Consider the following 15,025-nt stretch of genomic DNA (forward strand, 5'->3'; position numbering starts at 1 on the left):
TTGAAAGTGTTATTTCTTGTTTAATTTTGCAGTACAAGTAGAGTCTCACTTATCCAAGCTAAATGGGCCGGCAGAAGCTTGGATAAGCGAATATCTTGGATAATAAGGAGGGATTAAGGAAAAGCCTATTAAACATCAAATTAGGTTATGATTTTACAAATTAAGCACCATAACATCATGTTATACAACAAATTGGACAGAAAACGTAGTTCAACACGCAGTAATGTTATGTTATAATTACTGTATTTATGAATATAGCACCAAAATATCACGATATATTGAAAACATTGACTACAAAAATGGCTTGGATAATCCAGAAGCTTGGATAAGCGAGGCTTGGATAAGTGAGACTCTACTGTACTTACTTTGAATGTAGTTGTTATACTCCAGAAATTTCATTTTTGTGGCTGCCACAAACTATGTTGAACTGGTTGAGACTCTATGAAATATTCATTGAAAAACAATAGCAAAATGTGATGCAGGGTGCCCTGCAAAAACAAAGTTTTTCCAGTTTAATAAATCCTTTCCATTATTTTATGATTGAATCAATTAGGAAAAAAACATTTATAACCCAGGAACAAAAATCGTGTTACATAGTGTAATATGCTAATCACTTTTTTGGTACCAAGAAGGATGTAAGACAGGCCACAAAAATCCTGTGATACATTTGTTTTAGGGCCGCCATAAATTGGAAATAACTTGACAGCACACCATAGATAAATAGATAAATGTATAGATAGATGTTGAGTTTCTAGAAAAGGAACTGGTTGATTTCAAAGTAGCATTGGTGAAGGTAAAAATCATTGGTTCTGAATCAATAGGATGAGTACACACCAAAATACTGAGACAGGTAAGGATTCCATCTGAACATGATTACTATGGGCCAAGTTGCTGGCTAAGGCAAATGGTTAAAATGATACTCACCTGTTCTCCATTCAGAAGTAAACTGCACCAGCTGTTGTATTTTATATCAAGTTTAACAAAGGCAACGGGATTTATCCACCCTCCTAAGGAAAAGCAGTAGTTTAGGAGAGGCTGTGCTGGACCACTCTCTGCTTCAATAAAAGGGAATAGCCAAAGAGGTCAGAATTTCTGTGTCTTAGGATCTTCCTTGGAAAGTAGTCACCTCCAACTATCTAAGAGGCATTCCCAACACAATGAGGAAAAACTGGGGTCAACTCATGGCACTTAGCAGCAAAGAAGTTTTCTGCAAGTTGGAGGCACCTGAAGGCGATTGTACTTAAGAAGTAGCCCAGGAATTCTTCATTACTCTAAATTAATTCAATTCTACAGGGCCAGATGAACCAGTATTGAAGGAACTAGCAGAAGTCATTTCAGAACCATTGGCATTAATCTTTGAGAATTCTTGGAGAATAGGAGAAGTCCCAGCAGACTAGAGTAGGGCAAATGTGGTCCCTATCTTCAAGAAGGGGAAAAATAGGACCCAAACAATTACCATCTGGTCTGCCTGACATCAATACCAGGAAAGATTCTGGAATAGATCATTAAAGAGGCAGTCTGCAATCTCTTAGAAAGGAATGTTGTAATTACTAAAAGTCAACATGGATTTCTCAAAAACAAGGCATGCCAGACTAATCTTATCTCTTTTTTCGATAAAGTTACAAGCTTGGTAGATGCATTTCTTGATTTCAGTAAGGCCTTCAATAAATTCCCCCAAGACCTTCTTGCAAGCAAACTAGTCAAATGTGGGCTAGGCAATACTGCTATTAGGTGGATCTGTAACTGGTTAAGCAACTGAACCCAAAGGTTGCTCACCAGTGGTTCCTCTTCATCCTGGAAAAATGACTAGTGGAGCTGCAGAGTTTGGTCCTGGGCCCAATATTGTTCAATATCTTTATTATTTATTTATTTATTTATTTCCAATATTTCTATCCCGCCCTACTCAGGGACTCAGGGCGGCGTACAATTGGCAACAATTCAATGCCGACACCTCATTAAAACAAACAGCATATAAAATCTATTACAAATAGTTAAATACAGTATAAAATATAAAACATATGGTTAAAATCCGTTCATCCAATATCCTTGTGCTTTATCCATACATATTGGATGAAGGTTTAGAAGGCGTGTGCAGAGGACAGGAGCAGGGGGAATACACAAGACTGATATTTTGTTCATAAGGTGTTGTTTGTTAAATTAATTTATATTTCTTCTTTGCTACTACCAATTAACTATTCAGGGTTTTTTTTTTTTTTGCTGCCACCATTTAATTTCACTTCAGCCACCTCCTTGTCACTGACAAACCACCTCTTTGTTAGAATTGTCAGGAAGACACACCAACTCTTTAGATGATGTAAAACAATAATATGATGTTTATTTGTATTTGAACAGTAAAGATGCATAGTGGTTTCAATTAAAGATTAGGCTTAACTCTAACAAAGAATAGTTTTATAACTTGAATTCTGTGGAGATATGTTCCTTCATACAGGCGTACAGTTTAGGTCTATGAAACCCTTTTAAAAACCTTTTATCTTGTTGCTTGACATCAGCACTCTAAACTATAAAGTCTTAATATAGTTCTTAGCCCTTCTTCCCTGGAGGATCTTAACTATGTTTCTCAAAGCGGAATAATGGCTTTAAACTACAGGCAAGGAAATTCCACCTGAACATCAGGAAGAACTTCCTCACTGTGAGAGCTGTTCGGCAGTGGAAATCTCTGCCCCGGAGTGTGGTGGAGGCTCCTACTTTGGAGGCTTTTAAGCAGAGGCTGGATGGCCATCTGTCGGAGGTGCTTTGAATGCGATTTCCTGCTTCTTGGCAGGGGGTTGGACTGGATGGCCCATGAGGTCTCTTCCAACTCTATGATTCTATTATTAAAGTGGTATCTCTCCAATAACAGTTCCTAAAATTAGCTCTATCTTCAAACACCATCCAAAATAAAATCCCTAACTTAACTGAATAAATTCTCTGGCTGCCTAGCTCCAACTGTCACTTTGGCTCTGCCCATCTCCAGTTGCTAAGCAACTCTCCCCATTTACACCAGCCAATCAGACTGCACTTCCAGCAATGGCTGCCTGATCACTTCTTTCCCCTGCTCTGCTTAGCTTTAACTTGGTTAAAGATACGCAATTCATCACAAATTCCCAACAAAAATATCTTTAAAATTGTATTTTGAAGGGAACTAGTAACAGTTACTCTTTACACTGATGAAACAATGGTTTTCAAACATTATTTAAAATATGGTCTTATTATGCCTTCTTATACTCCCCCAGCAACCCAAGTGAATACAGATAGAATTATCTCTAATTTGTCACCTCTAAACTATGCTTTTAGGGCCACCTTACAAACTTAAAACAACTTCACCTTCCCAGTGAGAAAGATGACTAGACCTTCCTAAATACACTTATATACATTGTTTCCATAAACAAATGACGGAACCCTTGCCTAGACAGCTCCCTGACATGCTATAATTTTGTTTGGGGGAGAACTACAGAAAACCTTCAACCAAGCAAACTGCCACTGTGATCTCAATCCAAGTTGTAGCCTGAGCATATTGCCATCCAAGATCCTGCTGATTCTGTAAACAGTTTTTACATTCCAGAGCATTGTTGTAACTTTGGAAGTTGGGAGAACAATACTATTGTTGGACTGAGATACATGTCATATGAAAAGATGTAGTTTCAGCTTTCCAAAACATGGTGATTTGATAGGAACTGACTTTGTAGAATGTGGAACTTGTTGGCGCAATGACTGTTCTCTAAATGTGCTGTAATGGAACAGATTGCTCATTGTAAAACTGTCTTGGAAGCCACCTCCTTGGACATTCTAGCCAGAGCCTCAACATGAACCGAGCTAGTGAGTTTTGTATAGCCTTTGGCTGTCTCTTTGTATTTCATTCATCCAGTGAGATCCTTAGGGTTGTGATGTACATGAGATTATGCCATTCATTCAGACATGTTTGTGAGGTAGGTTAGGCTTGGCATTCCCAGGATCATTCAGAAAACCAAATGGAGTGAAAACTCACATTTCAACAGCCAAAACAGATCTAATATTATACTATTAGTCATACTAATCTTCTTATCCTAGAACAGTGATTCTCAACCTGGGGTCCCCGGATGTTTTTGGCCTCCAACTACCGAAAATCCCAGCCAGTTTACCAACTGTTAAGATTTCTGGTAGTTGAAGGCCAAAAACATCTGGGGACCCCAGTTTGAGAACCACTGTGCTAGAATCAGCTGTGGAACAGACACATCTTGAATATTGGTCTTTCAGTTATGGAACATCTTTCCTTCCAGTTTCCAAGGACTAGCTCATATCAAATTCTTTTAATACTATGCTGTGTTATTGATTTTTATCTCTTGCCTGTTTAATGAATTTGTTTTAAATGGCCTTCATTCAGTAGATCATTCAGTTGCATTTTAACAATAACATTTACATGTTTTATACATGTCTTTTTATCCATATTTCTTTTCATTTTTGTGGCCCACCTGAGGAAGAGATAGGAGAATACTAATAATGGTATAGATAATATAGTTTAGCCACAGTTCCCCATCCCCTGGTAATATTTAGGTTGGATTACTGCAATGCACTTTATATGGGACTGAAACCTACAGCTACTTCAGAATATCCTGGATAAACCACTGGCAGAGACTGAGCAAAGAGCTAACCCTATTTATTTATTTACAGTATTTATATTCCGCCCTTCTCACCCCGAAGGGGACTCAGGGCGGATCACATTATAACACACATAGGGCAAACATTCAATGCCCATAAACACATCAAACAGAGACTGAGAGACACACGCAGAGGCAAGTTAACCTTCTTCTGAGGGGATGTTCGATTCTGGCCACAGGGGGGAGCAGCTGCTTCATCATCCACACTGACGGCACTTCCTCATTCCAGGTCGTAAATTAGTTAATCTTGCCTCCCCACTTTATAAGTGGTACCTTATCTCCTACTTGATAGATGCAACTATCTTTCGGGTTGCTAGGTCAGCAACGAGCAGGGGCTATTTTTTTTTATTTTTAATTGACGGGTGCTCACCCCGCCACGGGCTGGCCTCAAACTCATGACCTCATGGTCAGAGTGATTTAAGGCAGCTGCTCAACAGCTGCGCCACAGCCCGGCCCCGACAGGACTGTAGACAGGACTAACCCTAGCTATGAGATAATCCCACCTGCTTTCATGTCTTTGTAGTAATGCCAGGAGAATTAATGCAAACTGTCTTGGTTGTCTTGGAAGTCCAAGATAGTATTTGTTCTGTCACGCGCTGGGCCTGTAACTATTGTTTTTGTATAGGACACATACTTTATGCCCAGCGGGAAGCCAGGGTGCCTCGAAAGAGAGGTTGTTGAGAATTTTCCTGAACAAGGATAGTCCTTTGGGTCTTTAATGTGATAACAAAGTCTTTATTGATGAACAAATAATAAATCTTCAAGGAGTCAAAAATACATCAAAGTTTCCTTAATAAACTGTTGGCCCTTTCAGTCCTGCCCCCAGGGGACAGGCAATTGGCTTTGGATAACTGTGAAAACCCTCTTATAACCTCTCCCAGGCTGTCTATCTTATGGGCTTAGCTGATGTGGGACCCACTACTGATTCCAAATGCGTCTGGGTATCAAGTGGACCTACCAGCTAAGGCTTGCAGATGTTTCAGCTGGAGTTCCGTGGATCTGGGGTGCTGTTCTCTCTCTGAGGTTTCTATGAAAACTTCAGGGCTGTTTCCCTCAGGAGCTGTGAGGCTGAGAGGCTGCAAGCTCTCAGCTAGAGCTTTTGGGACCTTTTCCCCTGGAAATTCTGTTTCTGTTTCCTCGGATATTCTATATCCCCGGATGTTATTGAGATATGAAGCTTTTCTACGGGACAAGCTGGTCTACGTCCTATAGCTTAGCTTCCTAAGTGAGACTGACTTTAAAAATGGCTCCTTCCCTCCCAGAGCCCTGAACATGGGGCGGAACCAAACTTAATGATGATTGACAGGTGGCCTGTCCTATGATTGCAAACATTTGCAGCAAGAAAGTAAAGTTGAAGGTTCTGGTACAGCCATACCAGCACAGTATTAAAGTATAGAATCATAGAATAATAGAGTTGGAAGAGACCACATGGTCCATATAGTCGAACCATGCAAAAAAGCACAATCAAAATTTGTTTAAAAGCTTCCAAGGAAGGAGCCTCCACCACATTCTGAGGCAGAGAGTTCTACTCTTGAACAACTCACAAGGTCAGGAAGTTATTCCTAATGTTCAGGTGGAATCGTCTTTCCAGTAATTTGAACCCATTGCTCTGAGTCCTAGTTTCCAGGGCAGCAGAAAACAAGCCTGCTCCCTCTTCCTTATGGCATCCTTTCACATATTTATACATGGCTATCATGTCTCCTCTCAACCTTCTCTTCTGCAGGCTAAACATGCCCAGTTCATTTGAGTTGCCTTCCTCAGGACACCTTCTAGCTTGTCAATATCTCTCTTGAATTGTGGTGCCCAAAATTGGACACAGTATTCCAAGTGAGGCTTGACCAAAGCAGAATAGAGAGGCACCAGGACTCTGCTAACAAATGCTCCAGGGTGTCAAATGTCTCTGCAAGTCAAAGAGCAGAAGTGAATTTATCTGGAGCTTTGTGCAAGTAAATGAAACATATATGTTCAGTTTAATGTCCAGTTTTACATGCAACTGAGCAGATAAAATCCAAAATTAGCCCCATGGGCTAAGAGTGCACCTACTAGAATAATTAGACTTAGGTTAGTTGTCATTAATAAGACAAATTCAAGACCATGGATCTACTGTAGACAGGACTAATGTATGTGGCAGCAAAGTTGACATTTTCAGTCTTCTTCTCTCCTTCACAGAGCTGATTGACAAGCAGCACCTGAGAATTCTGCTACAAAATGAAATCTTTACGGACTTCTTTAATACATTCTTGAACCTTCCTGTAAGTTTTTGTGTTATACCTAGCATCTTTTACCAATCCTTTTTCCTAACACAGCGGGACAAATTTGTGCACCAGGAAAATAAAACATGCAGTAGACTGTAGGATTTTCTTTAGTTTACAAGATGATCTTTCATTGGGAACAAAGTTAATTCTTTAAAAAGTAGATGGGGCAAAAATAAAGAAACAGAAGTTTTTAAAAAAACTACTGCTTCCTTTCAGTCTGTTAATACTAATTGTATATTTTGGGACCAAATATTCCATCTGTGTCCAAGGAGAATTCGAGCACACTTTGGATTCAATCATGTTGCTGCAAGGATGGTTAGCTATATCTGTGCAGCACTTTTTTGCACTATGCCTTCAGGCTTCACTACTGTATATGATCCTTTATTGTATTGTTGTAATTGTATTATGATATGTTGTTTTTATATTTTGTTATATTGTATTTTCCCCGGGCATGGCCCCATGTAAGCCGCCCCGAGTCCCCATTGGGGAGATGGTGGCGGGGTATAAATAAAGTTTTTTATTATTATTATTATTATTATTATTATTATTATTATTATTATTATTATTATTCACTAGCATCTTGAAAGTACCAATTTTCATCAACAAAATCTGCAATAACTTTTTGCCATTGCATACATTATATCTGTTATGGTTTAATCCACAGTACTCTCAGATCTCAGACACAATGCTAGTATCTCCAGTTCAAGGCTCAGTGAAGTTGTCTTGTGGCCGTAGAAAATAACAAATGGAGCCAAGTAGATGAGGGAGAAGTTTTTCTTGTAGTTTCATGTGCAGTAAGAAAATAAAATTTTAGAATAAACTTTGTCACTTTCTCTATATAAGACATTTCCCAGCAAAATGTCAAACATTAGAATATGGGTGAGTAATATGTGACTCTAACTGAAACTGTATGTTGTGTAATGGGAGCTAGCGGGCTCCGTGCTCTAAGGGAAGGCAAAGTGGAGCATGCTGCTGATTCTATCCCCCCATCTATTGAATCAAAAATGACTTGAAGGCACACAATAAAATGAGCTCTCATCTCTATCTTCTTCTCCTGGTTTTTTTTTTCTATGTAGGTATTTGGCCAGACACCCATTTTCATCAGCGGCATTCGTCAGTGGCACCTTTGGCCAGAGATGCCATGCAACCTGGTAGGTTTCAGGAATTTCTGGAGCATGGTAGACTTTTGTACAGATTGCTAAATAATGCTAATACTTTCACTGAAATTTGGCCCATATCCCAGTGATATAGCACAAGCAACTGTTGCCCTCTATCCCTAGCCATCCAGTATGAAGTATTTGTTGTTGGTGATATTTAGCAACATGTCTGATGCATGTAAATATAAAGCATATAAACAGTCTTCTTAAAGTCAAGCCAAAATGAAGGTGGTTATGAATGGAACATATGGTCCTCTAAATGTTTCACAACTCTACAAAAAATGGCAGCATTGTCAATAATGAGAGTTAATAAAAGATGAAGATCAAACACAACTGGAAGCTATAGGTTTCCCCATCACCGACTGGGAGTTAGATAATGGGGATTTTCTGCCTTGATATTCTGGGATATAGAGCCTCAGCAGGGGAAAAGACTTCAAAGGATTCTGCCAATGTTAAGCTTTCTCTTTTTTCTCCATAAGATGTTGTTCTTGCTCTTCTATGTCTCTCCTTTTTTTAAAGTTTGCCTTTGCTTTTCTTTGGCTGAGATGTTTTGTGGTCCTGACTTCTGGGGTAATGGTTAATTCTGAAGTGCACGCATTCATCATGAGGACTTCTCAAACTTTTTCAGCCACGGAGCCCTTTTTGAAGTAAAAGTTTGTCATGTAGCTCCAAGAAATGTTTATATATTCTATATCATATATGATATTGCATATAATGTATATATATCAGACATGGGAAAATGTTTGTACACAGGGGCCGCATTGCATTTTGCAATTTGACAGATGGGTCGGGACAGTGGCAGATGGACAGAGAGTGTTTGTGTGAACTAATTGAAAAAAACATGAACAAATTCCTATGGTTGCTGCACATATCTTGTTTGTAGTGCAAAAAAAGAGAGAATGCAATATTTAAAATTAAGAACAATTTTAACCAACATAAACGTAACAGTATTTCAGTGGAAGACCCAAGGGACCATCCAACCCCATTCTGCCATGCAGTAAAAGCAGAATCAAATCATACCAGATGACCATGTCTACGGACAACGCCAGCTCTTCGGCTTAGAAATGGAGATGAGCACCAACCCCCACTGTCAGACACGACTGGACTTAATGTCAGGGTAAAACCTTTACCCTTTACCTTAACTACCACCAATTCCTCAATACTTTATTTCCCATACCACCAGACTTCACCACAGCAGCGCGTGGCCGGGCACAGCTAGTATAATAATATAATAAGTGTAATAATAAAATATAATAATAATGTAATACAATTATAATAATATAATATGTAGTGCTATCTCTTGCTCACTTCACTGGGGCTCACAATAAAGATTTTCACTCTCAGTATTCCTCCTTTCCATGGCTAGGCCACAGAGCCTCAGCTTCCTGTAACTTACCAAGCCTAACTGAATGGCTAGGAAGCAGGCCTAGGTGTCCCTTGCAGCCCCTCCCACGCCGGTTGCTAAAGGGAGGAGACTGCTTGGCCGTTGCTAGCGCTGTTGGTAAGGGGAGAAGCCATCTGCTACGGCGGTTGCTAAGGGAGGAGGGGACTGCTTGGCTGTTGCTAAGGAAGGAGGAGACTGATTGGCCATTGCTAAAGGGTATGGTTTTACCTGTCTCAGGTGTGACAGGTTTGTGATTGTAGGTATGTGCATAGCTTAAAACACTCATCAGTTCAAATGCTACATTGTGTCCAAATTTAATAGCAATCAGTGAAATAGTTTGGGAGATATGATGTTCTCATAAACTGACATTTTCTATATATATAGATTGGTGCAGCTTTATTATTATGTTATTACTTTTTGGAACAATGCAGGTGCCAAAATACAAAGGCTTGTTAAACTGGTTGGAAAAATACCGAGTGCCTTTCTTCTGCAAAACTAACTTGAGCCTTCACTATATTCTCTGTGAGGAGCTCATCAGTTTCATCAGGTCTCCAGAAGCTGGTGAGAGTTGAATTCAAATATTAAAAGTAATGTTTATGTGCAAAAACACATGGAACTGATGTTGTTGACTGCATTTCAAGTTGACACTTACCAAAAGGGAGAATGATTGATTTCCAACAATAATTTTAAAATACATTCACAACCAATATCTATATCTAATGCTAGCCCCAACAAAAATACCCCAATTGAATCAATTACGGAGTGATTAATCAACATTTGCCTAAATCTCATTGGCTCACCACCAGTTGGGATGAACAATTGAAAATAGGTTTTAATAACCAGTAGAGATGAAAGCAATGCCAATTTTTTGAATAAAATATATAAATATGTCCATTGCTACAGCTACAATCAACTCTGATTTTATTATGATGGTTGAGCATATCATCAGTTGATGTCCCATCATCAGTAGAAGATAATTCTTACAAAAGTTATTATATGAACTGAAAGAAAGGGGCAATCAGACAGCAAAAATAATCTGGCAATTTCAAATAACAAGCAGAGAAAGGCATGGGGAGAAAGAAGGGCTGGAAATAAAGTAAGTAAATAAATAAATAAAAACAGAGCTGGAGGCTGGAATTAGCAGAAACTGGGGCAGAACAACACTCTCTACTAGTTTGTTAACGACATATCTGTTCTAAACGTTGTATGCTTGCATATTTGTAATAACACATATGCTACAAAGCATTAATTTGTTCTCATCCAAAAAGGAGAAAATTTGTTAGCTCCAAGGATAAGAATGAGAAACTCTACGAACAATGTGAAAAGATGAAAATCCCAGTGTACTAGTGGTGTGGTATAAGGTTCCAGAACCCATGTGAGGCTAGACATTTTCATGCTTGGTGTTTGCCTTATTTGTGACACTTCAAATATATTGGGAACTTAGCTTGTGAAAGAACTTCGGGACCTAAGGATTTGACTCTTAAGGAACTAAAGACTATACTAATCCAACTTCATAATTTCTTACCCACCTCTCCCTATGGATCAAAGTGGGACTATAACAGATTAAAATACAGTACGTAAAACCAATTGAAACATATAATACCAGTTAAAACATAACATTGCTTAAAAAACATATCAAATTAATACATATTCAAATCAATGTATTCATACATCAAAATTCAAAAGTCCTAGCTGATTGAAGTAAATGTCCCCACAGATGCTCTGAATGTACAGAGTGGATTATACATCAAGGGCAGACACACATATTCTATGCGCACAAAAATAAAGAGCAGCAGCACAACTGAAAATGAGTAACTTTACTGCCACCTTTCAGTGCTATAATAGTACGTGACTTCTTTTCTTAGTGCAACCTCACAATACTATGCCCACACCAAATGCTTTCTCACATGACTTAGTCTTTGGTTTCCTTTGCAGCCGAGATGCTGAGATGGAAACGGGCCGATCAGTGGCTTCTTGAGAAATGTATTGGTGGCAGCAGAGGAATGTGGCGTTTCCGCTCCTTCATGCAAGGAATGGCAGGTAAGACAGCATGAAGTCCAAAATCACATAGTTGGAGATGAACGGTCAATCGGGATGGAACAGCTCTTCTTCTTGACCAAGGGTGCAAATGTTCAATGAGGGGAGGAAAAGGTCCCAGTTTAATTACACTAGTAGAAGTACAGTAGAGTCTCGCTTATCCAACGTAAACGGGCCAGCAGAACGTTGGATAAGCGAATATGTTGGATAATAAGGAGAGATTAAGGAGAAGCCTATTAAACATCAAATTCAGTTATGATTTTACCAATTAAGCACCAAAACATCATGTTATACAACAAATTTGACAGAAAAAGTAGTTCAATACACAGTAACGCTATGGAGTAATTACCATATTTACAAATTTAGCACCAAAATATCACGATGTATTGAAAAAATTGACTACAAAAATGCGTTGGATAATCCAGAATGTTGGATAAGCGAGTGTTGGATAAGTGAGACTCTACTGTATTTATATTATTTATTTCCCTTATTTATTCATTATATTCATTCTGCTTTTCCTTCACTGAATTGAAGGGATGAGTATGTCTCACCTCTTCCTTCTTCCTTCATCTTCACAATCATCCTGTGAAATATGTCAGGTTAAGAGAGAAAATGATAGAACCAAAATCACTCTGTTAGGACCTTATCAGACGGCAGTGTTGAGAGGCATCATTCGTACCTTCCAGTCCTCCCCTGTTCATTTTCATTCATTTTCTCTCATCAGACTTTTAGTGCTTCCCTATAGGTGTCCACTATCTTCCTCATCACCAGAGCCGGCCCTAGGTATTTTTCAAGTGTAGGCGAACAGAATTTTGCCCCCCCCCCCCAAAAAAACCAATCACTGAAAAATAAAAGCGTTGGATAAGCAAAAATGTTGGATAATAAGGAGGGATTAAGGAAAAGCCTATTAAACATCAAATTACATTAAGATTTTACAAATTAAGCACCAAAACATCATGTTTTACAACAAATCAACAGAAAAAGCAGTCTCGACTGCGCCCCCGTATGTTTTGCGCCCGAAGCGACCGCTTAATTCGCCTCATTGTTGGACCGGCTCTGCGCATCACACATAGGCAATAAATCTCCGCCCCCAGCTTTTTTCCTTCATGCAAATCTGCCAGAATCCCTTTCTATGGAATGCAATAGTTCTGCATCTAAACCCATTGGATCCTTGAGGCAGGGATGCTGTTTTAAAGCATTGTTTTCCATGGGATTCAATTGTTCTGCTTCAAAACTCTCTGGACCCTTGAGACAGGGATACTGTTTTAAACCACTTCTTTCCATAGGAAGGAGTAATCATGCATTTCTATAAACAGGGATGACAGCTCTCTGCTAAGTACAATATTATAATTGGAACAAACTAGTAAGGAAAAATGCTCTGTTCTGATATGCTATATATGTCATTAATAATTTTAAAAAGAATTTTGTGAAAGGAAGGGGTTATTATGCACTTCTGTAAAGAGGAATGGTGGCTTGCTCCTAAGGACCGCCCATCAGAACATCCCTTTGACCATGGCAAGCTCTGAAACAGAACTGACCCCATCACATGTTGTTTTGAGCCAAAATAACAGGTCCTTAGCACTATTTTGGCTAAATTCACAATTCCTCCCTGTGATTACAAATCTGCCCAATTTCACAATTGCTCTGTAGTCCTGGAATGGGGGGAGGCAGGAGGGGGGCAGGAGTGATGACCAGAAGTCATCTGATGGCAGACATGACTCCCAGTAAATTTACGGTGTCTGGCAGTAAAATGGGTGGGGGGGGGGCTGTAAGTGTGATGAGCTGGTGGTTAGTTAGCTTCTGAGCAGGGCCGGCCCCACTATAGAGGCACCTGACGCCGCCGCCTCGGGCGCAGGCCCGGGGGGGCGCCGTCAGGCTGGGCGGGAGGCGGGGCACCGCCCTGACGGTGCCCCGCCTCCCGCCCAGTGCGCCCTGGCCCGTCTGGCCTTTTCTAGCTGGCCAGACTGCAGCGGAGGTCCCTCCAGGCCGCAATCGCGGCCTGCAGGGACCACCGCTGCAGTCTGGCCAGCTAGAAAAGGCCAGACGGGCGAGCAGGAGTAGCGTGGGAGGCGGAGCCAGCTCTGGCGCCGCCCCCCCGCCCAGCGTGCCTTGGCCCTGCCTCCCACGCAGTGTGGGAGGTGGGGCCAGGGCACCCTGGGCGGGGGGGCCAGAGCTGGCCCCGCCTCCCACGCTACTCCCGCTCGCCCGTCTGGCCTTTTCTAGCAGGCCAGACTGCAGCGGAGGTCCCTGCAGGCCGCGATTGCGGCCTGCAGGGACCTCCGCTGCAGTCTGGCCAGCTAGAAAAGGCCAGACGGGCGAGCGGGAGTAGCGTGGGAGGCGGAGCCAGCTCTGGCGCCGCCCCACCCCCCCGCCCAGCATGCCTTGGCCCTGCCTCCCACGCAGCGTGGGAGGCGGGGCCAGGGCACCCTGGGCGGGGGGGCCAGAGCTGGCCCCGCCTCCCACGCTACTCCCGCTCGCCCATCTGGCCTTTTCTAGCAGGCCAGACTGCAGCGGAGGTCCCTCCAGGCCGCGATTGCGGCTTGGAGGGACCTCCGCTGCAATCTGGCCTGCTAGAAAAGGCCAGACGGGCGAGCGGGAGTAGCGTGGGAGGCGGGGCCAACTCTGGCGCCGCCCCCCCCGCCCAGCGTGCCCTGGCCCCGCCTCCCATGCTGCGTGGGAGGCGGGGCCAGGGCACGCTGGGTGGGGGGCGGGGCCAACTCTGGCCCCGCCTCCCTCACTATTCGCCGTGGCCCCGCCTCCCACGCAGCGTGGGAGGCGGGGCCAGGGCACGCTGGGCGGGGCCAGGGTGCGGGAGGCGGGGCCGGTGGCGGGGGCGCTTTTCAGCACCCCCGCTTCACATTAAAAAATATCTCCGGCCGGCCCTGCTTCTGAGTCAAGTGGGAAATAGAAACTGTATCTCCCAAATCTCAGTCCAGCATCCTGACTATCCTACATGGTTTCTCTAATCGATTAGGCCAATTAACAATATTTTAAATATAAATGAGATTGTATTACTTATCACTAGCACAATTTAAAAAAATGCATTTCACCAGCTATCAGATTCAATGTGATTTTTTTTCAAAATGAAATTTTTCAGGAAACTGCAATGTTGTGCCAGGTACCAAATTTTGCAGGCAATTACAAGTATGTTGTTGTATGGAATGAAAATGATTTGTAACCTTTTGTCTGATCTACAGGGGAAGAATTGACCAAGTTCTGGCTTGCGGCAGAAAGGATACTTGCTATTGATGAAACAGATGAGTCCCAGCAGGATCTCTACATATCTCTGATGCAGGTCTTGATGGCCACCCACTTGCAGGAGGGCTCCACAGTTGTCACCCTTTGCAACACAAGTGTTGGTAAAATGCACATATGTGATCACCGTGTTTCCTCCACAAACCTTTTACCTCTCCTGGTGGCATTCTGAATTGTTCAGGCTCCGGCCTGGGGGTGCAGCTATTTCAATCTGTGTGACTAGGCCCCCGTCTTCACTGCCATTATAATGCAGATTGAACTGGATTATATGGTAGTATAGACTCATATAACTCAGTTCAATGT

The 15,025-nt window shown here is 41.8% G+C and overlaps 1 protein-coding gene across 2 annotated transcripts in view; it reads left to right on the forward strand.

Moving 5' to 3' along the window:
* Window positions 1-3,754: 3,754 nt before the first annotated feature.
* Window positions 3,755-15,025, forward strand: part of rgsl1 (regulator of G protein signaling like 1) — a 49,508-nt gene continuing 38,237 nt past the window's right edge. For both annotated transcript variants that reach the window (XM_062980709.1, XM_062980710.1), the window contains exons 1-6: window positions 3,755-3,816; window positions 6,804-6,886; window positions 7,966-8,040; window positions 9,862-9,991; window positions 11,366-11,470; window positions 14,665-14,826. In XM_062980709.1, the coding sequence (XP_062836779.1) occupies window positions 3,804-3,816; window positions 6,804-6,886; window positions 7,966-8,040; window positions 9,862-9,991; window positions 11,366-11,470; window positions 14,665-14,826 (568 nt within the window). In that variant the 5' untranslated portion in view covers window positions 3,755-3,803. The remainder of the gene's footprint in view (window positions 3,817-6,803; window positions 6,887-7,965; window positions 8,041-9,861; window positions 9,992-11,365; window positions 11,471-14,664; window positions 14,827-15,025) is intronic.

Source organism: Anolis carolinensis, chromosome 4 (assembly GCF_035594765.1).
Source record: "Anolis carolinensis isolate JA03-04 chromosome 4, rAnoCar3.1.pri, whole genome shotgun sequence".
In the NCBI taxonomy this organism is placed as follows: domain Eukaryota; kingdom Metazoa; phylum Chordata; class Lepidosauria; order Squamata; family Dactyloidae; genus Anolis; species Anolis carolinensis.